At 39.9% G+C, this 27,956-nt stretch overlaps 1 protein-coding gene across 1 annotated transcript; it reads right to left on the reverse strand.

The window, feature by feature from the left end:
* On the reverse strand, positions 1 to 27,956 carry LOC145163756 (uncharacterized). Its single transcript, XM_079082536.1, has 3 exons — positions 27,856 to 27,956; positions 1,771 to 2,452; positions 1 to 1,620 (listed from the first exon to the last, which is right to left on the reverse strand). The coding sequence occupies exons 1-3, from the start codon at positions 27,954 to 27,956 to the stop codon at positions 1 to 3; spliced, it is 2,403 nt and encodes an 800-aa protein (XP_078938662.1).

The raw sequence follows: 27,956 nt of genomic DNA on the forward strand, positions 1-27,956 counted from the left end.
TTAAGCATTATGCAAGGTTTTGGAGGCGTAGTAGATAACATGTGATGCTTTGCCCTCCTTTTGACCTAAAACCGCTCCAATTGCAAAATTGCTTGCATCACACATTATTTCAAATGGAAGCTCCCAATTTGGAGGTTGGATTATTGGAGCGGAGGTGAGCAAGTCTTTGAGTTTGTTAAAGGCTTCTTGACATGCAACATTAAAGTCAAAATCAACATCTTTTTGGAGAAGGAGGAACATCGGTCGCGTAATTTTCGAGAAATCTTTGATAAATCTTCTATAGAATCCCGCATGGCCCAAGAAAGATCTTACTTCTCTAACACATGTTGGGTAAGGAAGGGTTTGGATGACATCAATTTTGGATTTATCAACTTCAATTCCTTTTTTGGAGACGATGTGTCCCAAGATGATGCCTTGATTGACCATGAAGTGACACTTCTCAAAGTTTAACACCAACTTCTTCTCAATGCACGTTTTCAAAATCTTCTTAAGGTTATCCAAGCATTCATCAAATGAATTGCCATATACTGTGAAGTCGTCCATGAACACTTCAATTATATTCTCAACATACTCGGAGAAAATGCTCAACATGCATCTTTGGAATGTGGCGGGGGCATTGCATAATCCAAATGGCATCCGCTTGTAGGCAAACGTGCCAAAGGGGCATGTGAAGGTTGTCTTGTCTTGATCTTCGGGGGCAACAGGTATTTGATGAAAACCCGAGTATCCATCGAGACAACAATAATGTGACTTGCCCGCCAATCTCTCGAGCATTTGGTCGATGAAAGGAAGAGGAAAATGATCTTTTCGTGTGCTTGAATTTAACTTTCTATAATCAATGCATACCCTCCATCCATTTTGAACTCGAGTGGGCACCATTATTCCTTTGTTATTCTCAACAACCGTGATTCCCGTTTTCTTGGGAACCACTTGAACCGGACTAACCCACTTGGAGTCAGAAATCGGGTAAAGCATATCCGCATCAAGGAGTTTGATTATCTCTTTCTTGACAACTTCCATCATGGGAGGATTTAATCGTCTTTGAGCTTCCCTCCTAGGCTTACAATCATCTTCCATGAGTATCTTGTGCGTGCATACATTAGGGCTTATCCCCTTAATGTCCACTATTGTCCACCCCATGGCCTCTTTATGATCTTTCAAGACTTCAATCAATTGGTTCTCTTCAAAGTCTTTCAATTTAGAAGAGATGATCACCGGTAGAGTTTCATCTTGACCTAGATAAGCATCTTTCAAATGGCTAGGTAAGACTTTCAATTCAAGTGTGGGTGGGTGGATTATGGAAGGTGGCATCTTGTTTGGAGAATGAGATAAGGCAACTTGAGAAACATCCTTTTTTGTTGACTTGTTAACTTCTAAAGTTTTCACAATTTCTTCAACTTCGGAGTCCAATGTATACATATCCAATGTTTTCTTCAAACTTCCACCATCAAGACTTATGTTGAGCACCATCTTCAAGAGATCCCCATTTGATAACTCGAATAATTCTTGGGTGATTGGCTCAATCACATCAACCCGATACAATGGAGAAATGTTGCTAGGATATCGCATTGCTTCAAAGATGTTGAAGTGAATGGTCTCTCCATCAAACTCCATGGTGATCTTCCCATTATGGAAATCAATAATCGTGTGAGCAGTATTCATGAAAGGTCTTCCAAGGAGGATCATAGATGATTGGGAAGGAGTCTTCTCTTCAAGGTCAATGACATAGAAGTCCGCGGGAAATACTAGTTGATTGATTTGTACTAGTACATCCTCCAATACGCCTCTTGGAAATACACTTGACTTGTCCGCTAATTGAATGATGACTCCGTTTTCTTCCAAAGGTCCAACATTGCGAGATTGAAAAACCGAGTATGGCATTACATTGATTGAGGCTCCAAGATCTAACATGGCACTTTCAACATGCAAATTACCAATGGTACAAGGAATAGCAAACATTCTCGGATCCTTGCATTTGGGTGGTAATTTCTTTTGGATAACCGCATACACATTTGCATTGACTTGAATCTTCTCATTTGCCTTAAATTTCCTCTTGTTGGTGCACAAATCCTTAAGAAATTTGGCATAGCATGGAATTTGCTTTATGGCATCCAATAGTGAAATGTTGATTTGAACTTTGCGGAAAGTCTCAAGAAATTCCTTCTCTTCCTCTTGTTTCTTTGAGGGAGCCAACCAGGATGGGAAAGGTGGTTGTATGACCAATGGCTTGATGTTCTTTTTAGAAGAGTCGGGTTGATCAATGTTGGGAACAACCGGTTCCTTTGGAGTAGCTTCAACCTTCGGAGGATCAACAACAATAACCTCATCATCTTCTTCTCTTGAAACTCTTTTGGGGTTGCTTTCTCCAAGGGTTTTCCCACTTCTTAAGGTTATTGCACTCACATTGGGGTTCTTCTCGGTTTGATATGGAAGTTTGCCCCCTTTGTTCCATCTTGTTGAGAGCAGTGGCCAAGTCTCCAATTTGTGCTTCAATGTTGGAGAAGGTGCTCTTAGTCTCTTGTTGAAATTGGATTTGGGTTTGAGTAAGAGAAGTAACGAGTTATTCAAGGCTCATTTGATGGTTACCACTTGATTGGCCTTGTTGTGGAGGTTGTTGGTAATTTGGAGGGTTAAAAGAAGTTTGTGGATGTGGAGGTTTTTGAGAGGGGTATTGTGGATGTTGAGGTCTCATCAAAATGTTTGGTGGATTTTGCTTTGGTGGGTATGGGTTGTTTGGGTTATTCCTCCAATTTGGGTTGAAATTGTTTTGAAATCCCATTGGTCTTGGTTGACCTTGATATTCTCCCATTGCATTCACATCTTCCGGTTCATTACCAAGTGATGGACACTTATCCGTATAATTCCCCGTCATTGCACAAATACAGCATACCATCAATTGTTGACCACTTCCCACCACCATTTGACTTAGAACATTAGTCAAATCTAAGAGCTTTGATTCCAAGTGTTGGGTGTTGCTAACTTCACCAACCACTTGTGGGGAATTTATCTTCATTTCATTTCGAGTCCCAAAGTTCCTTTCATTTTGAGAAATGGTTCCAAAAAGCGATCTTATCTCTTGAGGTGTCTTGTTGAAGATGTCACCACCACTTGAAGCATCAATCATCCTTCGATCTTTTTCATTCATACCCTCATAAAATTGTTGAAGAAGTAGTTGTTCGGGAATGTTGTGTTGAGGACAACTTGTACACAACTTGTTGAATCGCTCCCAAAAATCATGAAAAGTCTCATTCTCCCCTTGGCGAATCCCCAAAATGTCACTTATTTGGCTTGAAATTCGGGAGGTGGGATAGAAGTTGCTATTGAAGGCTTTGAGTAACTCTTCCCATGTGTGAATAGATCTCGGTGGTAAGTTGAATAACCACTCTCTAGCTTTATCTTCCAAGGTGAGTGGGAAGGCGGTTAGCTTGAAATCATCCAATGTCACATTTTCGGGCAACATGCTAAGACATATCATATGAAAAGACTTCAAATGATTTTGAGGATCTTCTCTATCCAATCCATGGAACTTGGTAAGTTGATGTATGAAACTTGACTTCAATTCAATTCCTCGGCGGTTTGCGGGATAAACAATAGCAAGGGGTGTATGAGTAACATATGTCTCCATCATTTGTCTAAGTGTCAACTCTTGAGGGGGGTGAGTGGATTGGGGTTATTGGGATATTGTTGCATGTAATTGGGTTGTTGTTTGTAAGGTGGATATGGGTATTGGTGTGGATTGTAGATTGGTGGTGGATAAGGTTGGTAGTTAGGGTATTGGTTGTGGGGAGGTTGTTGTCGTGGGTATATTGGGTTTTGGTACATTGGAGGGTGTTGGTAATTGGGTTGATTTGGGTAATGTACTTGTTGAACTTGAAAAGCATTGTTTTGAGGTTGGTTGTTTCGATGGAAGTGTTGGTTTTGTGGTTGTGGTGGTTGATAATTGGGTTGGTTTTGAGGAGGGGCTTGATTCCAAGGTGGCATATCAATGATTGGTTCTTGTGGTTGTTGTCTTGGTTGATGGGGTGGTGTATTGGCATCTTGATTGTTTGGGTTTGGGTTGGGATTGTGAGGTGGAGTGTGATTCATGGCTATGTAGTTTTCAAACGGAATATCTTCAAAGGATTGACCAACAATTGGAGAATTCTGGTCGGTGTCGGTATCACTTGAAGTATGAACTTGATATTCTATGTTGATTAGTGGAGAAGAGGAAGAAGCTTGAACGAGTTGTTGTTGCTTTGCTTGTTTGGCTAACTTTTTCAACCTTTTTGCTTCTTTTTCAATTTCCAGATTGTAGAGTAGTTCACCGGTTCTTGTAGACCTAGGCATAAACAATCAAATAACAATAACCAATTTCCCCGGCAACGACGCCAAAACTTGGTGGGATGTCAAGTCCACCAAGAAAATTACACCATTTGTTTGCAAATAAAACGTAATATAATGGTAAAAAGGGGTATCGATCCTCAGGGAAATGGTTGTATTCAATCACTGTCACAACTAGCATTCTAGCTAGGAAATTCTGTACTCTTGTAAACATTATATACTGTAAACTCGTAAACCCTAATCCATGTTATGCTTGAAATTCAACCTATGGAAGCACATTCAAACCTATATTCATCAAGTAAAGTTGAAAACCCTAGAAATCCTGGTTTAAGTCCATTATGGATTAGGATCTCCTTATTGGGCCTAATGAGCCAATAAACTTCCAATGTGACTATTTTGGGCTTAGAACTCGTAATTGGGCTCTAATTCAACCCACTTTCATAAAATTGAACATTTTGGGCCATAATGGGCCTAAAATGAAATAAATTACCTTAATGGGCCTTGTTGGGCCATAACAAATCCAATAAGCCCTAATGGGCCATAAAACTCATTCTTTTATGCAATTTGGGCCGTAAACTACCCTAAGGGTCCAATGGGCTGAAAACCATCAATTTGGGCTTCATATTATGGACTCTAGTACAAAAGGCCCAAGCCTTTCTTTCCCTTCTCTCTCTCTCGGCCCAACTACAAAAAAAAGGGAGAAGAGTTGACTTTTAAGGTTGCCACCTCACTATTACACTTCATACTCCCATGTAAGACCCAACATGTATCCAAGCTAGTCATTCACCACTCTCTCTCCCCTCTCTTCTTCTACTCTCAGCCGAGGATCACCAAAACATACACACATCACAACAAACTCTCTCAAATTCTCTCAATACTCATCCATATTCTTCATCCAAAATTCTCAAAACTTTTGCTTGTGTTTCAAGAGGTTTTCACAAGATAATCATCATTCTTGGTAAGTCTTTACACCTCCAAGTTTTATCATTCCATTCTTTTGATAGATCACTCTTTTAAGCAAAGTTTTGGTGATTTTGCTTCCTTGAGCTTCTTAAGTTCTAAATCAACTCTAGGAGGCTTGCTAGGACCAAAAATCTTCTTCACATCTTCTTCAAAACCGAAGCAACTAAGCAAAGGTGAGTTCATACCCCTCTATTTTCGGTTTTCATATGATTTATGGGGGAGAATACAAGTAAAATGTGAAGATCTATGTGTATTTGTATGTTATGTGTGATTTCTTGTGTTTTTGTGGTAAATATGTGCTAAAAATGAAAGATATTTCGAGATCTATAGTTCAAGAAGGAAAAATATGTGATCTAGGTCATATTTCACTTAACATGTCAAGATAAACTTGTAACACCCATAAAAATTGAGCCAAATTAAAACATTTTAATTAATTCAAAAACCATTAAGTTCATACATCTCGTTTTCAAAATAGTTTAAACATCAGAGTATTCCCCAGAACCATATCACATAAATCATAAAACATGACGAGCGGTACGATCACGCCTTCGCCTTGCCACGATCTCCTGAAGTACCTGAAACAATACACTGAAACTGTAAGCCCGAGAGCTTATTGAGTTACCCCCAAAATACCAACCACACATAAACATACTCATAACATATCACAAATAGAACAGCCATGCACATCGGGTCTACTGTGTGACTGGTCCGCCCGCACCGAGCCTTCAATCCACCTGGTCCACCCTCTGAGTCCAGCCATGTACATCGAGTCTACAGTGTGAATGGTCCGCCCGCACCGGGCCTTTAATCCACCCGGTCCGCTCTCTGAGTCTACAGTATGTCTGGTCCGCCCACACCGGGCCTTCAGTCGGCCTGGTCCACTCTCCGAGCCTCGGCACGTCTGGTCTGCCCTCTTGGGGCCTTCAGCCTATCCGGACCGCTCGCTGGGCCTTCGGAATATCCGGTTCGCCCTGGGTATGTTGGCCTACAATACAAAGCAGGACCCGCCTCAACCCAACCCCCGTCAAACAACCATGTACACATAAAACAATTCATCACATAACAAATCCTTAACCAAACTATCAGTCTAACAGATCACATAGCATATCAACATCCTAACCAGGATTCCGACCTAACCGGTCACTAGCATAGCATTACCCTATATACCGGGTACCGACCTTAACCAGGTCACTAACATAACATCATCCTAAATACGAGGATGCAGATCTAACAAAGCAATACCCGAATTTCCATCCGATAAAGGGCCGGCCTTGGTGCCGTAGACCCTGTCGATATAGTGAGGATAACTCACCTGCAATTGGCGACTGGAAAGATAAGACCAAGCTGCTCCGACCACCGACACGATCTTCACCACAGAACACTACCAAAGAACCAATTCCATAAATACCCTTGAAGGTCAAAGTCAAAGTCCAGGCCAAAGTCAAACTTCCTGACTGACCCTACTCGCCAAGTCAACCCGTTGACTCGTTGAGTCCTTATACTCTGAAAACTCTTAGAACACGACTCAACTCGCCGAGTCACCCCAAGACTCGTTGAGTCCAACGATCTCCGAGTCCCATCCTGTCCAACTCACTGAGTCACCCCTCGACTCACCGATCTGCGTCTTAATCAGAAGAGGTTTGGGGTTCTGCGACCTGACTCGCCGAGTCCAAGAACAGACTCGCCGAGTCCAAGGCAATCTTCAACAGACTCGTCGAGTTGTTCTTCCAACTCGCCGAGTCCATGCACATGTTCATACAACTCGTCGAGTACACCCATGTGACTCGCCGAGTCTCTTCAGTTCTCAATCCATACAGAGGCTTTTCGAGCCATGCAGGGGCTCCAATCCATAGATCCACTCTTCTACAGCCTAACCCTCACATAAAGTTGCAAACTTTACGTGAAACCAAGGAGATATAGGCCCAAAACACACTAGGGCTAGGGTTCATGACAAAGGGGCTTTACCAACAACTCTTAGACAGAAGCTTTATGACATTTTGGACCATCACAAGCCTAGATCTGAAGTAGCAACCTCAGATCTAAGCCTCTAACTTGAAATAGCTCACAATCATACCAAAAATGCCCCAAATCTCAAATGATAAAAGATCTAGATGCAAAAGAGCCCAAGCAACAGATTATTACCTCCAATATAAGCTCCAACTGAAGTAGATCCCGGATCTACACCACTCCTTAGCAGCAAACCTCTTGATCTTCAAGCTCCTTTCCAAGATTTTCTCCTCCAAAGCTCTATTCTCTCTATTAATGGAAGCTCACTCGATTCTAGGGTTTCTGGATCTCAAAAGGGTAGTAAAGAGGCTGAGGGTGGGTTATAATGTGCTTTATATAGGGCACAACCCCCGGGATTAGGGTTTTCTCTCTTCAGCACCAACTCGTCGAGTCCAAACCTCCGACTCGGCGAGTTGGCCACTTAAACCGCGATAGAATCCCGCTCCGACGCTGCGAGTAAGCGGACCTAATCGTCGAGTCCCTTTCCTAAATTTACACTTTTGGCCCTTCATTGAACAATTGAAATTTGGGGTGTTACAACTCTCCCCCACTTAAATTAGGCTTCGTCCTCGAAGCCTACTGCAGTATACGCCTCAGAACGAACCCCTTGCACTGCAGAATCCGACTTCTCAATCAACTCATGCTCTTACAAACCCTACTTCTGCATCTCTCTTAAAATGGCTTATTCTCACGTGGCACCCTTGCCACTACTTCAAGCCGATCATCGGCCTTTCAACTCAATAGCACCACGAATTAACCATGAATCACCCGATAATACTAACCCTTTATATCAGGGACACGCTTCCGCGCCCTGCAACGCTAGATTCCACAAACACCCACTGAGCTCTGCTAAGAACTAATCCATCTTCCTTCGCCCAAAATTGGTGATAACCCTGATGACTTGCAACCTGGAACGAATCCTCATGATGGAATACCCCAGATTGGAATACCTCCACATACATAACTCAAGCCTACAACCATACTCGGAACTAAGGACCTTGTCCTTGCGTCACCCTCGAACCCTTCGGTTCGACACAACGGAGTGCAACCCACTCACACCTCCCTATCACGATGTCTTGGTCCTTGACCTCCGACTGTAGTATCCTTATACAGTCCTCAACACCGGTCCAGACTACTCCCGAGTCTGTTAACCTGCTATCTCACCTTCCTCTGTCCCAATCTCCAATCTAGAACCACTTTCCTCCTCCTCTTCCAAGGAGACTGAAAACATGTATGCGCATCATCCAACATTGCCACAACCTCAACGGGCAGCCAACCCGTATGTACTTCCATACATCCGGTGCAATCCCAGTGCTTACTACCAATAACTGAAGCACTTCGATCATCCATTTACTCCACTGCCTTCCTTTCGGAGGACCCACACTCCTTCCGGAGCTACATACCTTTCCCTTCCAGGAAATCTACTCAACAACCCTTACCGCACCTATAAGTGCCACTGAGCAAAACTCCACTCTACACTATCCATGTAGAGCAACTGCTATTCTCGAACTCCCATATACTCCGAATCCGATCACATACTAACAAGGCCCATGCACGGCCTCCAGCCAACTTCATCATCATGATCAATACTTTGGGCCAGACCATATCGATTACTATTGCATGGCGACATATTCACTCATTCTCCTCCTACCGATCCACTAACACATATAGAGTCTTCAGCATGACTGGACCGCCTTTCCAAACCTTCAACCTATCTGGACCACTCTCAGAACCTTCAGCATGTCTGGACCGCCCTCCTGGGCCTTCAGCCTGTCTGGACCGTTCCCCGAGCCTTCGGTCCGACTGGTACGCCTTCTGGCCTTCAGTCTATCCGGACCGCTCAAAACTATCGTACTTCACCCTGAACCATCCCTTCCAGGAATCTCTCTCATGCAGTCTGTTCTAACCCTCTTGGGGTTCCGAACTCCAGTTCCATTCCCGGAATCCTTTCCATGGCCTAAACCCATGCCTCACATCGAACAACTACCTTTCCTGAAACCATGGTCTGTTCCCTGCCCCACTTGTCTATCACTTGCTCCAATCATGCCACACTCTCGGCTAACAACACTGATGAATCTTAACAGCTAACCAACCCTGAATACTTGCTGTTTTCACCGGAGAATTTTCCAATTCTCCCCCACTTAGTGTACCAACTACTAACTTCCGCTGACAAACCGGCATAACTCGATCGACCTTACTTGATAAAGTCCCCCCCTTTACCAGGAACTAATTCTCTCCGGAGTGAGCAACCTCCACAGTATACTCTCCCGTCAACGCACATCCCGAACTCCAAGGAAGTTCGAATCTCAACCGAACACTTCTCGCATCGCAGTTGCTATTCCAAGCAACGAGATCATAAACCTTATCTTTCGACCAAGAATCCTCCTGAACGCTAACCAACTACAACTCCTAACTACTAAGATCCTCAATCATACTACGAAACATGCGGAACAAGGCAGACAGATTTACAATACCACATAATCAACAAGATAACAGGATATCAAAATGGAAACATACCCGCAGCTGCATCCGACTCTGCCCTGACCTCCTCTGCTGTAAGCTGGAAAGCGCGTCCCTAAGCCCTCGGAGGCTCCGCTTCTCCCTGACCTCTACCTGTAATCCTCAAAGTGGCCGGTTCTGGAGCCTGCACTGGTCTTGCAACAAGTTGTGGACAGTTGACCCTCAAGTGTCCAACCTGATGGCAATGATAACAAATCCTCATATCGTGAGCCGGGACCGACTGACGGTAATCCCTCGCATAATGCCCCTCTTTCCCACACTTGCGACACGCACCACCGGACCTACAAACTCCGGCATGACCCTTCCCACACTTCTCACAAGTGTGGCTGCTCTGACCTCCAACCCTAAAGTCAACGGTTTTGGACCGTTTCGGCGCCGGATGCGACTGCACCAGGGCCTGCCTCTCCTCTCGCAACTGCAACTCTATCTCTAACTCCCGCCACCTGGCGGCCTCCTGTAACTCTAACAAGGTATCACATCTCTGCGTGGACACAAACTGCCTGATGTCCCTTTTGAGCATACTCAGATATCGGGACATCTGAGCCTGCTCCGAAGCAAACTCCAGGCAAAACATCGCCCTCTCAGTAAACATCCTGGTGATCTCCGTCACCGACTCTGAATCCTGCTTCAGCTCCAGGAACTCCTGACCCAACCTCTCTCTCTCTCAACCCGTGGAACATAACAAGTGCTGAACATCTCCCGGAACTGATCCCAAGTAACCGCAACCCGCTGCGCATCCGAATAAGATCCCGTAGTCAACCTCCACCAATCCTTCGCCCCGAGCCTCAAAAGGTTCAGAGCACACCTCACCCTCTGATCAGCAGGGCATGAACACGTGAAGAAACATCCTTCCACGTCTGACAACCATCTCATAGTAACGATCGGATCCTGAACTCCATCGAAAGTAGGGGGCTTCGTATTATCGAAGTCCCGATACTGAAAACCTCGACTGGTTCCTCCCCCTGCCGCTGCTACAACCATTGTAGCTGCCGCGGAAGCCGTCTCCGCAAGAGCTGCATAGCGCTCATCAAAGTACTCAACCATGACGGTCTTGATCGACCCAAACATCTCTGGCAACTCAACCCGGAACATGGTAGCAACCTCATCATGCAGGATCTCATGAATCCTGGTGTCCAACTCGTCCGTACTCATCTGACCAATGACCTCGGGTGGTACTGGTCCATCCTGACCACCCTCTCCTGATCCTGATCTCGAACCGGATCCTGCCCCGACACGTCTCGTAATCGCCATACTGCAATACACCAATGAGACCCTTAGACACATCACATATCTACCCGGGGAACTATCTCATAACTGATACCCTAGAGAGTTGTGACTTCCCTGATACGCGTATGGGTCCTGTGCTTTCAGTAGTACGGGCCCATACTACCTTCCACACCTACCCATATTTGTCTCAAGTATCACCACAACACTCTAACCATATACACTCACACAGCGAACGCTCAATCCTCACTCCTAGAGGAAAGCTGAATATCTCATATAAGGAAAACCCTAGGCTAGTAGGCATCACATAATCAGGCAATTCTATCATGCAATTCCTGAAATTCCCTAGCCTAGTACTAATATGTTGTTCTAACATATCTCATAATCAATAACTTGTATGGTATTTTTGTTGGATTAATGTCTAAGTCCATAACTATAATTGGTAAGACTTGACCCGACCCGGCATGGTCCATTTGGGTTGCATGGCATCATGCATTTGGATAGACTATAATGAGAGAAATAACACTTAAGGTTTGTTAATATATTATAAGTTATAATATATTAATAACATTATTTAATTAGTATTGATCAAGAATTAATCTAGAATTAATTAAGTGATCAAAAGAAGACTAATTAAATATATGGGTTGATTGTGTAAATCACCCATACTTGTATAGTGGGCTAATGCTCCATGGATTGTCAAGTTGGGCTAAAACCCATAAGATGCTCCATGGATGCTCCATGGTATGTTTGAACCCATGGATCCAAGGAAATGGAAAGTCATGACATTTAGGGTTTACCCTAATTGTCACTAACTATATAAGCATCTTATTGTTGACAAAATCGGTCACTAGAGGATGATAATAAGGGATAGCCGATTTTCATGAAGTGTGGATGTTCTCTCAAGTTATTCCAAGTGTATTTGGTGTTGTGTGAACCATTTGAGGTGTCACACTTGGGGCACTAGGTACTCAAGCTTCATGAAGTCATTCTACATCAAAGAGGTATGTATTCTAACTTGTTATATTTCATATGAATCAAAGTTTTGTATGCTAGTTAGTATAATACCTTGGATATTCATATTTGCATGTATAATAGAGAAAACATAGATCCAAGGTATTTAGGGTTACATGTACACTTAGGAGTGTTAGAATGCTCAAAAACCAACAGTGGTATCAGAGCCTAGGCTTGTTTTCTTGTTATACTTGCAAAAATGGCTGAAAAATCGAATTTTGTTGCTGTCTGAACAGCAGACTCGCCGAGTCCATGAAGGGACTCGACGAGTCCAAGGCAAAATGCATCCAACTCGCCAAGTTGGTTCATGCACTCGACGAGTTGGACCCCCTGACAGCATATATTCGACTGTTTTGGCTAGAAATGGACTAGGAACATTACCCTAAGCTGTTTTTGAACTTATAAACTTGTTTTTGATGTGGTAATGTTCATAATAATCCAATTTCAAAGATAATTGTCAATAGATTCATGTTTTTTATTAGTTTAAGTGTTGTGCTAATTACATGAAAAAGTTTGATTCCAATTATCTTGTTCATATGAGTTGCTTAGATTAATAGAAAAGGTTGATTGATTATGTGTCTTTGATCCATTTTAATCTAAGAGTGGATTCTAAAATGTGTTTGTGTAACTTGTCCTCAAGTTACATGAAAAGTCACATTTAAGTTTCTTAAAACTCATAAAAGTTGGCAAAGGTTACAAAATGAAGAGTTTTGTCTTCATTGAATGGTTTTATGACTCCATAACTTGTCCTCAAGTTATGGAGGTTCAAGAGTCACTTCATTAAGTAATAAAATGTGTAACCTTAAGTAGTTCCATAAGTTACAAAAATAAAGAAAAGTTACATTCTTTTATTAGTTTAAAGTCTTCCATAACTTGTCCTCAAGTTATGGAACTTGAAGAGTTTTTTAATTAAAACTACTTTAAACACATAAGTTATGGAATTAATTAGTTTTGAATATTTTCAAAACTTGCCCTCAAGTTTTGGAATATGTAAAGTTTCCCTCAAGAATACTTTAATTCCAAGTTAAGCCCTTAGAGTTTCAAAAGTTAAAATTCAACCCTTATACTTTATAATATTATAAGTTAATAATATATATATATATATATATATATATATATATATATATATATATATGTATAAGAGCAAGTTAGTCTTACAATTAGTAGGCCTCATTCACGAAGCCGGTCTATAAGGGGGGTATAACGTTGTTGCCTATAAAATGGCAGCTTAATGGGTGTCCACTCTCACCCACCGCTTCCTTGACGGGTGGAGGGTCGTTAGCCGAACAGGTAGGAAAAGGACTGTAATTCTCCCTTCATTAAAAGTATTAATGATAAATACTAAGTAACTAAACACTTATAAATTCCCAATCTTAGTTACTTAGGAAAATGTGAATAAGGTGTTAATCCATGAAATTACACATTGCACTTTGTTTAAACCGTTAGTAGAGCGTGTGTGGTTAACCGGCACTCTAACCTGGGTTTAACAAGGTAGGCAAAGGGTAACTTAATATTTATCATAGTATCGGTGGAGCGTGTGTGGTTAACCGGCACATCGATTGAGGGGTAAATATTAAGGGTACCAAGTATATTTGCATGGTTATTCACACCTTGTTTTGTGATCCTCGGCATCCCCGTCACAAAACCTGAAGGGCACACTCGAGATTGAAACATGCCATTGAAAAGTTCAATGAATCTCAAAAGATCTAGGAGTTTCAAATCCAAGTAAAAACCTAATTAAATTATTTCGTTTTCATGGTGGAAATTGGTGAATCGTCATTCGCCTACCTTCAAATATTTTATAGCTTGGATTACGGCATCCCTCTTCCAAGTTATAAAAGTATTGTGTTGGGTCCTAGACTTAATATTTCATATTGGGTGTTATATTAAGGACTTTAAATCAACTATCTTGAATATCTCCCAAAAGATGTCTAGTTCAGACATCTATGATCTTCCCAAATCTCTTGGAACTTCACTTCCTCCACCTCCTCCAATTATTCTCCTTAACCCACAAGTTCGAGGTCACTCAAGTCCTAATGGCAAGCAAGGTCTATGTGTGATCACATCTTGGAGATGAAGTCACATATTGACAAGCCGGGAGAGTTGGGTGTCAAAGTTTTAAGAAGGTTGGATGTTCCATCACTTTATAAGTCACATAGTTAGTTCCTTTGGGACTAATATGAAATAGACTATGACAAGAACCTTAATGATCATATCTATTTGCTTGGTGCTACTGAATCAGCAATGATTTGGAGGACTAGTAAAGCAAATTTGATTAGAAGATCAAATTCCCAAACTTCCATGGACTTTGAAAATGGTAACATTGGATATCCAGAAAAGCTTTCGCTTCCCAATGGAAAGGGATTGGCCATAGTCAACTCGGTTGACCAAATGGTAAAGAGAAAGGCAAGTCTGTGATAGTCCAGTACACCATTCCCAATGAGTCCATTTGTTTCTCTTGCCAAAGGAAGGGGCATTGATTGCGAAGCTGCCTATTTACCTGAAAGATCATAAGGTTGATCAAGTCAAGAAGTTTGACTCTACTTCAGGTAAAGTCCACTATCTAACTCTGTTAAGTTTCTATTATGAGATTCTTGTTACATTATGTGACTGGGTCACATGTTGATGTTTTAAGAATCAAAGAAATGTGAAGAAGCTTAAAGGAAGTATATGCTGATTCTGATCGCGAAGGTGGATTTCGATCGCATCAAAATATTGAGCAGTTGCTTAAGAAGTTATGATATATTGCTAAGGAATAGATAACAACAAGGTTCCATGTGGATTGTAAGGATAAGTTTTTCCGCAAAGTTTTAAATTAAAAGAAAAAATTGTTTAATTTTATTTATTTGAAGTATCCTTACAATGACATTTGTGGAAAATTGTTGCTTATATGATTCCACTGACAGCAATATTGGAAAATGGATTTGATTCTTTCATTTGTGGTAGTGTCTAAATTTACCAAATAAGGAAATATTCTCATCACCCAAGTTTCAGTTGGATAGAAACTTGGAATCATGCAAGTTGTATAGTATGATGAATGAGAACTTTCAGCTTTGGAAAATTAAGACTAATTCCTTGTTCACATGTATATGTGAGTCAAGTAAAGGGCTAATGGGATCGAGTACACATTCTTGTGCACTGGTCAAGTCCACCACAAAGATCAATAAGACTATTCGTCATGATTTACTAAAGTTTAGTAAATATGGTTATACTTATAAGTTTAAGTATAATTCTGAAGCATTGGAAAAGTCTCGATGTATGGCAGAACGAATGAGAAGAATCGAATTAGGCAGAAAGATAAAAGTTTCTCAAATCTGAAAAGATGGGAGAGTACTTTAGTATCTTGTTTGTGATCATCTCAATGATTTAGAAATCATATCACAATTAGTCCTCTAAAGGTCATCTTAGTGCATTCTTATGACTAAGAAGAGGAGTCATGAATTGTTGAAATGGTTAAATCAAGAAGATGAGTCATACCTCGTTCTAAAACAATTCTTAGAGTCATACTCCAAGATTGTAACTTGAGTGACATATCTTAAAGAAAGGTTTAAAACACTTGTCAAATGTAAGAGTATAAGTGTCCTACTCTTGTACATTTAAATTGGTAAGTTGTGATGTTTTGGGTTAAACAAAGACCAACTTAGGCCAAGTGTGTGAAGTGTTTGTCTTGATAAAGAAGCTGCACTATCCCTTGAATATTTGGCAAGATAGTCTTATATGTCAAGAGGACAGTGGGAGTCTTAGAGATTCTGAAAGCTTCAAGGTCTAATCAAGAATAAAAACCTGTAGTTTAACACTAGAACACGATGTGAGGTTTATAACCTATCATGTTGACATATTTCTATTTTTGTGCCCATTCCAGTTAAAGTTGGCTTTGCATATGAGTTCTTAGAGTTCTCAGTTGGTTGCATAACAACTTGGAAGCAATGGCAGGCCCTTGAGCTGCCAGGTGGTAAGAAATTCAGATTGAGTTCAGTCCATATGAGTTTGGATTTGTCATTAACCGTGTCTTGTGATTATGGTTTTCACAGATTCACATGGATAAGAACACATACACCATAAAATCTAAGGGTCATAAGGTTTCTCTCCGATTCATGAAAATGATGGTGAGGAAACACTTCCATCAAGTAGATTTGAAGCAGATGGCAAAAGGTCTAAACAATTGAGACTATGATTACGACATCCCTTTTCATAGTTCTGAAATTGTTTAGACACACATACATGCTATCTAGGGAAAGGTGTATGAGTTTGATAAAGTTTTTTATCAAAGCATCTCATATCAGAAGTCTGAACTTTGGTAAGGAAGTCAATAAAGTATTGATTTCTACAAGTCCAACTGATTTCTGAGTACATGTCAAAGCTAGTGGGAGCATAAGTGTTATGCTAATAATCATCATGTTAGTGGGAGCATGATAATTATTGTTAGTGTTGCAAGTTAGCAAATGTTAATTATAGAAAACAAAAGTTTTAATTCGTGAAGTTGCAGGGGTTGAAAAAGTTGTTTTGCTATAATTAAGGGAGAGGATATACTTCATTTAAGTTCTAAAGGCTTAGATTGAAACATTAATCATCTTTAGTCAAGAATATATATATATATATATATATATATATATGAATTTCATGTTGGATTGGTTCAACTTAAGGAAATTCTATATATTGCGTTCTCAAAATTCGATTATGATTACGGCATCCCTCTTCATAGTCAAATTTTGAAAACATGGCAAATAAAAATATTGTAGCAAAAGACTGGTCTAAAATCATGTCTTTATGTGAGACATCATGAATCATGTACCATTTAATTTTGGGTACAGGATCGATTGCATGTGCTATAATATTTGTCATTTCAAAATTTTTCCAAATGCCCAGAGGCATTAAGAAGGGAAAAAGTCTAGAATTGGATATGACTAAAATGATTAAGCAATTGTCGAGGACAATCAGAGGTTTACCAAAGATTGGTTGCTCAGGGACAGTTGGAAGTATAGTGCTAATTTTGGAAGGACCATATTGACATATTCTGAAAAGAGGCATCTCTTGTTCAGAAGTGATAGTCAAAATGAGAATATCGAGTTGTCTCCATAAGTGGAAGTTATATGTGTAAGATTAGAAAACTTAATGCAAGAAGCATGTCCAAAGCAATGTACTTTGAATATGAGACTTAGTTTCCATGGAGTTGATCTCCATTGGAATACCTTATAATGACTGTTGACAAGTCTTTGTGACTTTGTACATATTCATTACAGGAGGGTCAGTGCATATAAGTTTAAAATCTAAACAGATTTCGATAAATGATAGGAATTTGAAATTCTCACATTTTTCGATAAGGATTTGGGAGTGTGAAAAGAGAATCATTGAAAGTATGTTCAATCGATCTATTTCACAAAGTAAGGATCATAGACAAACATAGAGTGCATACTTGGTGTATGGCAAAGCTATTGTTTAAGAAAAACATAGTGTACATGCTTGGAGCATGGGACAACTAGTCTTGTTTTTAATTCAAGTATAAAGTTGATAAAACCGAAACAATGAATAATGAGTAATCATATGGTGATAAATAAAAAGGTGTTTTATTTATATTCATAGGTTTTGATACCATATTAGATTCAATTATTCTTGTGTTTCACTTTGCATGTTTTGACTTCCAGAATAAACTAGGTCATTCTTCCTGAATGGCTAAGTTATTCAAACTATCCACAGTCGGTCATATGTTGGAAGTAGATATGAATCAAGACTATCATGGGTTGGCTTGTAGAGGTCTAAGATGTTGGACAAAGCGGTGCTACAACACTCATGAATGCTCATAAGTTCTGAGTATTGGATTCAACCCACGCTCATTTGAATCACTTCATGGATTTTATCACGAGTGATCATGAGACGATAATATCTTATATTCTTCAAACCTAGAGATATGAGTTGTTACTATGAGTTGGTTATACATTGATTGCACGAAACCGTATTGGTAACTCGATGTTATAAAACGTGCCTTTGTGTATGATTCAACAAGTAGTAGAACAAGCCATATGAGTCGATGTTTATCCATTCCTTTTACCTTCGGGATAAAAGCGATATCTGTGGGCCCCTCGATGATTTAGCGATGACACATGTGAGTGCTTGGCCAAGCCAGGACTGATTTGATTTGTTCAATCAGTCAGTCGTCATAGTTCGAAAATCGGGAAACAACAAATGGACAGAGAGAATGATTTATAATCCATGTCTCAGTCCATATGATATCTAGAATGGAGGAATATATGATCACTTATCTAATGGACAAGTCATTGACAAAGGTCAGAGATCATCGGCAAGGTCAGAGTTCGACGGATGCTTTTGAGAGCTACGATTGCCAGTCGGTTCTTGAAGTCATACGCAATAATAGTTTTAGACTTATCCAAGTAGGAGACTGTTGGATTAATGTCTAAGTCCATAACTATAATTGGTAAGACTTGACCCGACCCGGCATGGTCCATTTGGGTTGCATGGCATCATGCATTTGGATAGACTATAATGAGAGAAATAACACTTAAGGTTTGTTAATATATTATAAGTTATAATATATTAATAACATTATTTAATTAGTATTGATCAAGAATTAATCTAGAATTAATTAAGTGATCAAAAGAAGACTAATTAAATATATGGGTTGATTGTGTAAATCACCCATACTTGTATAGTGGGCTAATGCTCCATGGATTGTCAAGTTGGGCTAAAACCCATAAGATGCTCCATAGATGCTCCATGGTATGTTTGAACCCATGGATCCAAGGAAACGGAAAGTCATGACAATTAGGGTTTACCCTAATTGTCACTAACTATATAAGCATCTTATTTTTGACAAAATCGGTCACTAGAGGATGATAATAAGGGATAGCCGATTTTCATGAAGTGTGGATGTTCTCTCAAGTTATTCCAAGTGTATTTGGTGTTGTGTGAACCATTTGAGGTGTCACATTTGGGGCACTAGGCACTCAAGCTTCATGAAGTCATTCTACATCAAAGAGGTATGTATTCTAACTTGTTATATTTCATATGAATCAAAGTTTTGTATGCTAGTTAGTATAATACCTTGGATATTCATATTTGCATGTATAATAGAGAAAACATAGATCCAAGGTATTTAGGGTTGCATGTACACTTAGGAGTGTTAGAATGCTCAAAACCCAACAATTTTGGGGTCTACTTACTGGCTCCGGCTGATTTCTTGTGTTTTTGTGGTAAATGGGGGAGAATACAAGTAAAATGTGAAGATCTATGTGTATTTGTATGTTATGTGTGATTTCTTGTGTTTTTGTGGTAAATATGTGCTAAAAATGAAAGATATTTCGAGATCTATAGTTCAAGAAGGAAAAATATATGATCTAGGTCATATTTCACTTAACATGTCAAGATAAACTTGTAACACCCATAAAAATTGAGCCAAATTAAAACATTTTAATTAATTCAAAAACCATTAAGTTCATACATCTCGTTTTCAAAATAGTTTAAACATCAGAGTATTCCCCAGAACCATATCACATAAATCATAAAACATGACGAGCGGTACGATCACGCCTTCACCTTGCCACGATCTCCTGAAGTACCTGAAACAATACACTGAAACTGTAAGCCCGAGAGCTTAGTGAGTTACCCCCAAAATACCAACCACACATAAACATACTCATAACATATCAAAAATAGAACAGCCATGCACATCGGGTCTACTGTGTGACTGGTCCGCCCGCACCGGGCCTTCAGTCCACCTGGTCTACCCTTCGAGTCCAGCCATGTACATCGAGTGTACAGTGTGATTGGTCCGCCCGCACCGGGCCTTCAATCCACCTGGTCCGCTCTCTGAGTCTACAGTGTGACTGGTCCGCCCACACCGGGCCTTCAGTCGGCCTGGTCCACTATCCGTGCCTCGGCACGTCTGGTCCGCCCTCTTGGGGCCTTCAGCCTATCCGGACCGCTCGCTAGGCCTTCAGAATATCCGGTCCGCCTTGGGTATATTGGCCTACAGCACAAAGCAGGACCCGCCTCAACCCAACCCCCGTCAAACAACCATGTGCACATAAAACAATTCATCACATAACAAATCCTTAACCAGACTATCAGTCTAACAGATCACATAGCATATCAACATCCTAACCAGGATTCCGACCTAACCGGTCACTAGCATAGCATTACCCTATATACCGGGTACCGACCTTAACCAGGTCACTAACATAACATCATCCTAAATACCAGGATGCAGATCTAGCAAAGCAATAACATAACAACAATACCCGGATTTCCATCCGATAAAGGGCCGGCCTTGGTGCCGTAGACCCTGTCGATATAGTGAGGATAACTCACCTGTAATTGGCGACTGGAAAGATAAGACCAAGCTGCTCCGACCACCGACACGATCTTCACCACAGAACACTACCAAAGAACCAATTCCATAAATACCCTTGAAGGTCAAAGTCAAAGTCCAGGCCAAAGTCAAACTTCCTGACTGACCCTACTCGCCAAGTCAACCCGTTGACTCGTTGAGTCCTTATACTCTGAAAACTCTTAGAACACGACTCAACTCGCCGAGTCACCCCAAGACTCGTTGAGTCCAACGATCTCCAAGTCCCATCCTGTCCAACTCACTGAGTCACCCCTCGACTCACCGATCTGCGTCTTAATCAGAAGAGGTTTGGGGTTCTGCGACCTGACTCGCCGAGTCCAAGAACAGACTCGCCGAGTCCAAGGCAATCTTCAACAGACTCGTCGAGTTGTTCTTCCAACTCGCCGAGTCCATGCACATGTTCATACAACTCGTCGAGTACACCCATGTGACTCGCCGAGTCTCTTCAGTTCTCAATCCATACAGAGGCTTTTCGAGCCATGCAGGGGCTCCAATCCATAGATCCACTCTTCTACAGCCTAACCCTCACATAAAGTTGCAAACTTTACGTGAAACCAAGGAGATATAGGCCCAAAACACACTAGGGCTAGGGTTCATGACAAAGGGGCTTTACCAACAACTCTTAGACAGAAGCTTTATGACATTTTGGACCATCACAAGCCTAGATCTGAAGTAGCAACCTCAGATCTAAGCCTCTAACTTGAAATAGCTCACAATCATACCAAAAATGCCCCAAATCTCAAATGATAAAAGATCTAGATGCAAAAGAGCCCAAGCAACAGATTATTACCTCCAATATAAGCTCCAACTGAAGTAGATCCCGGATCTACACCACTCCTTAGCAGCAAACCTCTTGATCTTCAAGCTCCTTTCCAAGATTTTCTCCTCCAAAGCTCTATTCTCTCTATTAATGGAAGCTCACTCGATTCTAGGGTTTCTGGATCTCAAAAGGGTAGCAAAGAGGCTGAGGGTGGGTTATAATGTGCTTTATATAGGGCACAACCCCCGAGATTAGGGTTTTCTCTCTTCAGCACCGACTCGTCGAGTCCAAGCCGCCGACTCGGCGAGTTGGCCACTTAAACCGCGATAGAATCCCGCTCCGACTCGGCGAGTAAGCGGACCTACTCGTCGAGTCCCTTTCCTAAATTTACACTTTTGGCCCTTCATTGAACAATTGAAATTTTGGGTGTTACAGAAGTACTATACAAGCTTTAAAATAACACATTACAACATAAAACTCATTATTGGATTATTTTTGTCAAATAAACAAAAGTTTGGGAAAAAGTTGTCATTTACGGTTTTTACAAGGCTCAAAAATGTCAAAACTGTTAAAATGGAAGTTTCTATGAACATTATGTTTTTCAAAGGACTAAAAATGAAATTTGTTTATTGGGCTAAAATTTTGGGCTTTTCGACCCATAGGCCCAAAGTTGCGAAAAATATGGTTTTAAGGAGCTGAAATGGTAAATTTCTCAAAACAGTAGGTAGATAAGTAAATAAATCTATTTTTGGGGTTAAAATGACCTTATTTGCTAAAAAGGATTGAAAATGCAAAGATTTTGGATTTTGGGTAAAAAGTGTAAAAGTTGCGAAAAGTGTGGATTAAAATGCAAGTCTTTTAACTAAAGGGTTGAAACTTTCTCAAAAATTTACTTTTTGACTTAAAACATTATTTAAATAAGTGTTTGGGTCAAAAATGTCAAGAAAAATAGTTCAAGGGCCTAATATTTCATTTTTTTTATAAAAAGGACTAAAATTGCCAACTTTACCAAAATAAGGGGCTGAATAGGTCAAACTAATATTTTTGGTCAATTATGTTAATAATAAAATAATTGGGTCAAAATATACAAAACTTTATAACTTATGAGTTTTAAATAGAAAAATAACTATTTTTATAAATCTATAAATCATTATAAAACAAATTCGTGATTTTTACGACATATCGATTAAACAACTCGCAACATTAATACTATACAAAACAAGTAAACAAGTAAACATTCTAATGGTTGGGATTGAGAGATTCTAATCATGCTTATTGGGCCTTCGTGACTCATTAACATGACTTTTGGGCCTAACATAAATAATACATGTTATTGGGCCTCTTGTGACCCAATTACATGCTTAAGGGACCCTCAATGGTTTTTACATGCTATTGGGCCTCAGTGGCCCATTAGCATTACTAGTAAGGTCCAAATAAATCATATGCGAAATGGGCCAACGCGCTTTTCGTATACTCGACAACCTCAAATAACATACGAAATTAGTATGGTCTAGTAGTCCTCTTCTCCTCGTCTGTTAGGCTTACCCTCTCTTCAAGTAAACTAAAATCAGGTCATTAATCAAGGTTAATCAAATTCATGTGGATTAAGTGAGTAATAACGGGTGACACCAATAAGTTTCGGTCGTAGTCTGTAGTTGTAATCAAAGTCTCCTGGAGGGAGAGCGAGAGTTTGTGTATAGATCTATACGGGGTGACTCCCCCACACCTAAGCTGTTCGCTACAGTTAGACTCGGCCAGTCTAGGGTGACAAAGTCTTAAGATCAAATTTTGGTGTTCATTAGAATGCCAAGACAGACGAACTAGTCATTATCATGCATGGTTATAACGACTCACGTAGAAATCCGATATCATTTAAGTAATCAAGGGAAATCATATTCATTTTATGTGACGATACAATAATGTAAAACCATCATAAATTTTTATCGGAAAACATCGGGTTTTCCGGGGAAACCAATCTTGCTCATTTGTACTTTCAAAAACTATAATGCAAAACTTCTCATTTATTCATGTTTTGAAATCATTCACGCATATACTTACAGGATCATCACAACATTTTCAAGAAAAGTCTTAATACAGAAAATATCGGATTTTCTGGGTTTTACGAACGACATAAACTATTTTACATCAAACACACTTATGAACTCACCAACATTATATATGTTGACCGTTTTCAAAATAACTTGTATTCTCAGGTAATCGTTAGACAAGGAAGCATCCAGTGTGTTGAAAGTTTCTTTTGTAGTTGCTAATCACCAAACACTTTATATTTCGGAATCATGTAATGTAAACCTTGTACTTGATGTAAACAATGCTAGTTTTACTATGTAATGTTTGGTGATGAGTGTGTTATGTTTCATGTATATTCATTGTGATGATATTTCAATTTAAGTCACGCGAGCCCTCGGACGTTTCCGCCGTCTGGTTCGGGGGTGTGACAATCACCAATGCAATCTAATAGAACCGGTGTAAATAAACTAACTAACTACAATTAAACTAAAAGGGGGGGGGGTGTTGTGATTGCTTGAAAACTAAAATACTTGAATAACTAAAAAGCTTGCAATTAAGCAAGATGGTGAGATGCTCAAATGTTGAGAATAATTGGTTAACCAAGGCAATTCAACACAATGAACATTTGTGTGTTTATCATTAGGATTCAACATGAAGCTTATCATTCATCCCAAATTGGTTATAGAAATCATGAAGCATGATATGCCAAGATTCCTCTTAGGTAGTATGGAGGTTGGGGAAGCCCACAACACACCTTCTTAATCAAGATCAAGGGTTTAATTGAAGCAATTGAACCCAAGAAGTTAATTAGCCTTAAGAAAGAAGGAATCCCCAATTCCTAGAGGATGTCAATGCTTACACATCCATAAAGGAGCTATGATTCATAAACTAGAGATTATTTTTACCATCATAAAGCCCTTGTTCTAAGTTAATTCAATGATTCAATGCAAAACCAAAGAAATAAACTAACAATAGCTCATTCAAGTGCCAAGCTCATGATCAAAGCATTAAACAAGCATAAGAAATATGATCTAGAACCATAAACATAAGATAATTGATAATCTAGCATGAATCCTTCAAAAACCCACAAACATTCAGAGGTTTTAACCAAAGTTAACCAATATAGAGAGTTTAGCCACTCATGGCAATAGAACAACAATCACAAAAGTCTAATTGCATAAAGAAACTACCAAATAACTTGGAAAGATGAAAAGAAATGAGTCTTGAGCTTCCAAATCGCCTCCTACAGCTCTCCAATGGTGTAAAATCGAGAGTATGGCTGCTAGATCTCATCCCCCAAGGTAATGGCAAGCCAAATGACCAAAATGCCCAAACTGGGCAGTTGCGCGGGTACCCGCGCGACGAAAATTCCACCCGCGCAAATGTTGTTGTAATGCTATTGGTCCTTCATTCCTCCACTCCACCCTTCCACTACCAAAGATTCCTTTGGTCCCCTCCATATCCATGTGATTTAAACCAACCAATCATCACTTAGCTACAAAGATGGATGCTCCAACCCCAAAAATAGAAGTTTATGACCCATCTTCATAAGTCCAAAATATCCAAGTCTTCAATTCTTTAAGGCCCAAGTCTTCTTTTATGGATCCGCCAAGCCCAACAATGCCTCGAGAGCCCACAAGTCCGTCTTCACTCTAATCCACAATCGCGATAAGCACCAAAACCCTGCAAAATACCTCATGCAACATAAAAAACACCCGGTACGATCCATACTAAAAAAATAAATAAAATACAATGCAATAATGATAAAAAGATCTAAAAATCTAAAATAAACTAATAAAAATAAGGAAATAAAATAAACTATCATCAGATCTCTAGATCTGCGCTAGTTTTTGTTCATTCAAACATCTTTCGAGCTTATAAAGACATTTTATATCAGTTTTGTCATTCTTTTTGGTGACTTACTCATAAAGTCGAGAAGAAAAGAAGTTTTTTATGAGTCTTACCCCATCCTTTGTTCATACATTATCATAAAACCCTTCTCTAGCTGTGCATTTTCATGTATATTTTTACCTACTATAACAACTGTTTGTATATACAGTTGTGTTGTTTGTGATGGGTTTTATGCATAAGAACAATCCTATGTGCTCATACAAACCCTAATGCTTGGATCTAGGTTCCTCTATTGTACATGCATTGAATCCAAGACTTGAAAACCCTAGTCTAGCATACATAATTCGAAAATTAACTTAATACATCAGATCTAGATGTTTACCTCTTCAAAGATTGGCTTAGATCTTCTTTTCTTCTTTTCTTGAGCTTAGAGTCACAATTGTAACTCCTCTAATGGATCACAAACACCTCAAGCAAGAAGGAAACTTTGAGAGAGGAGGGAGGATGCTAATTTTCGGCCCTAGGGTTTCTCTTGGAAGCAAGTCGCCGAAAATTGGAGCCTTGGGGTCTTATTTATAGTGCAGGCTGCTAGGGTTTCAGTCTAAACCCTAATGGATACCTTAGCCACCAAGTAGCCCAAGGAACCTTCTGGAATAAGGCCCTTGGACGAAAATATGATGATCCCTCATCATAATTTCGCTCCCCCGTTGTCCATTAGGTTTCCCAACCCAAAACTCAACTATCACACATTTGACAGTTTGTACCCCTTTATTTAATTAATCTCTTTTAGTCACCAAATTAATTCCTAATTAATTTATGACTGATACTAATTAAATAAATATGATTTCTCCTTTAATATATTATTCTTATAATATATTAATAAACCATAATATCCTCTCTCTTTCCTCAAATTACCTTGTCAAGTTGCTTTGGTGAAGGCAACCCAAAAGGACCATGTATAACCGGGTCAAGTACATACCAAATATAGTTACGGGCTTAGACACTAATCCAACAGTTTGTACATTTTACAAAACCCTCAGAAGAAAAAAAAGAGTCGTGTGTGCCTTTTAGCAAAACACATCAGTCCATCCCATCAGTCAAAAAATAAAAAGAGAGAGATGGGTAGAAATGGAGTTCTACAACTGTATTAAAAAAAAAGTTCACAAGTCGACAATAGAAAGAAGAAATTTTTGTGTGCCTTTTTTAGAAAATATATTCCATTACCTTTTACCACACTTAAAAAATACATCCTATCCTGCAACTTTTACAATTTACAGCTCAGGATTACAATAATTTGTACAAAAAATAACATTACAAGAAAAGTGACTGACGTTTTTATCCCTCAACAACAAAAAAAGTGAAGAAAGTATAAGGATGGTTTATGTTGCACCTTATCTAGTCGACAAAAAGGGGGGGGGGATAGCTGGTACCCCATAGCATACGGTACCACTAGGGATGAGATGTAGAACCGGAAAACCGGACCGAAATCGGAACCGTTAGAACCGGTTCCGGTTCCGGGATTAAAAATTGGCTTTATCCGGGTTCCGAGTAATCCGGGTTTGGGTCCATCGGATCCGGGTAAACCGGGTCTAAAAACCGAAACCGGTGTTAGGAACCAGAACCACTTTTAGGGTCGGAACCGGTTTTTGTGAAACGTTTAAAAGATGCATATCTCATTCGTTTCAACTCCGATTGACATGCGGTTTTTTCCAAAGTGTAGTTTAGAGTCTCTACATGATTTTAGACTATAAATTTGCCATTTTTAGTTTTATATTCATTGACTTACAGTCCCCCAAACCGAGATATCAAAGCTGAAAGTTTTTAGTTCTTCAGTTTTTTTGTATTATGTGAAAGTTTTAAAACATGCATATCTAATTCGTTTGAAGTCGGATTGACATGTGGTTTTTTCCAAATTGTAGTTTACAGTTTGTACATGAGTTTAGACTATAATTTTGTCATTTTTGGTTTAATATTAAATGATTTACAGTCCCCCGAAGTCGGGATATCAAAACTGAAAATTTTCAACTTTTCAGCTATTTGTTTTTTACTTTGTATTTTGTGAAAATGTTAACACATGCATATCTCATTCGTTTAAAGTTGGATTGACATGCGATTTTTTCCAGAGTGTAGTTTAGAGTTTGTACATGATTTTAGACTATAATTTTGTCAATTTTGGTTACATATTCAGTGAGTTACAGTCCCTCAAAGTCGGGATATCAATATGAAAATTTTCAAAGTTCAACCCACTAAATAGTAAGTAATTCCCAAAAAATTCCAGTTTTTCTAGGTTTTCGGTTCTAAACCCACTTTATCCAGTTCCAACCTACCCACTTTGATGTTTCCGGGTTTTCCGGTTCTAGACCCACATTACCTGGAACCGAACCGAAACCGGTTCCTATATACCGGTCCGGTTTCCGGTTCTACAAAATCCCATTAACCGGTTATGGGTTTTCCGGGTCCGGGTGCATGCGGTCCGGGTTTGGACCCACTTTCATCCCTAGATACCACTGAAAAGCATGAGATGTCGTTTGGAAAAGACAAAACACTAAGCATGGGCCCCACCTCGTTAATCTCTATTCTCTGTACCTCCTAACCATCTTCAACCGGTGAGTGCCTTCTCCAAAATCCATCTTGCCACCGACAACAAAACTAAAGCATCACCAGCCAACCACCGGGTCGAAGTCGGACCATCGTCGATCGGTACGCTGCCTAACATCGCCCTTCTGATTAAACCAGCTGACACAACCTTCGAAAACACCTCACCATCAGTGGTAGGAATCATACCATCTCCGTTGATATCAGCTACTTGAACGCCCCCTCGGACGAAGCAACTTCCACCACCTGCAACCATGAACCAACTCCACCACCTGCGACCAACGGAACAACGCCGCCGGAAAGATTGCCCAT

This window comes from Lactuca virosa, chromosome 3 (assembly GCF_052849685.1).
Source record: "Lactuca virosa cultivar CGN04683 chromosome 3, Lactuca_virosa_CGN04683_v6, whole genome shotgun sequence".
Classification (NCBI taxonomy): Eukaryota; Viridiplantae; Streptophyta; class Magnoliopsida; order Asterales; family Asteraceae; genus Lactuca; species Lactuca virosa.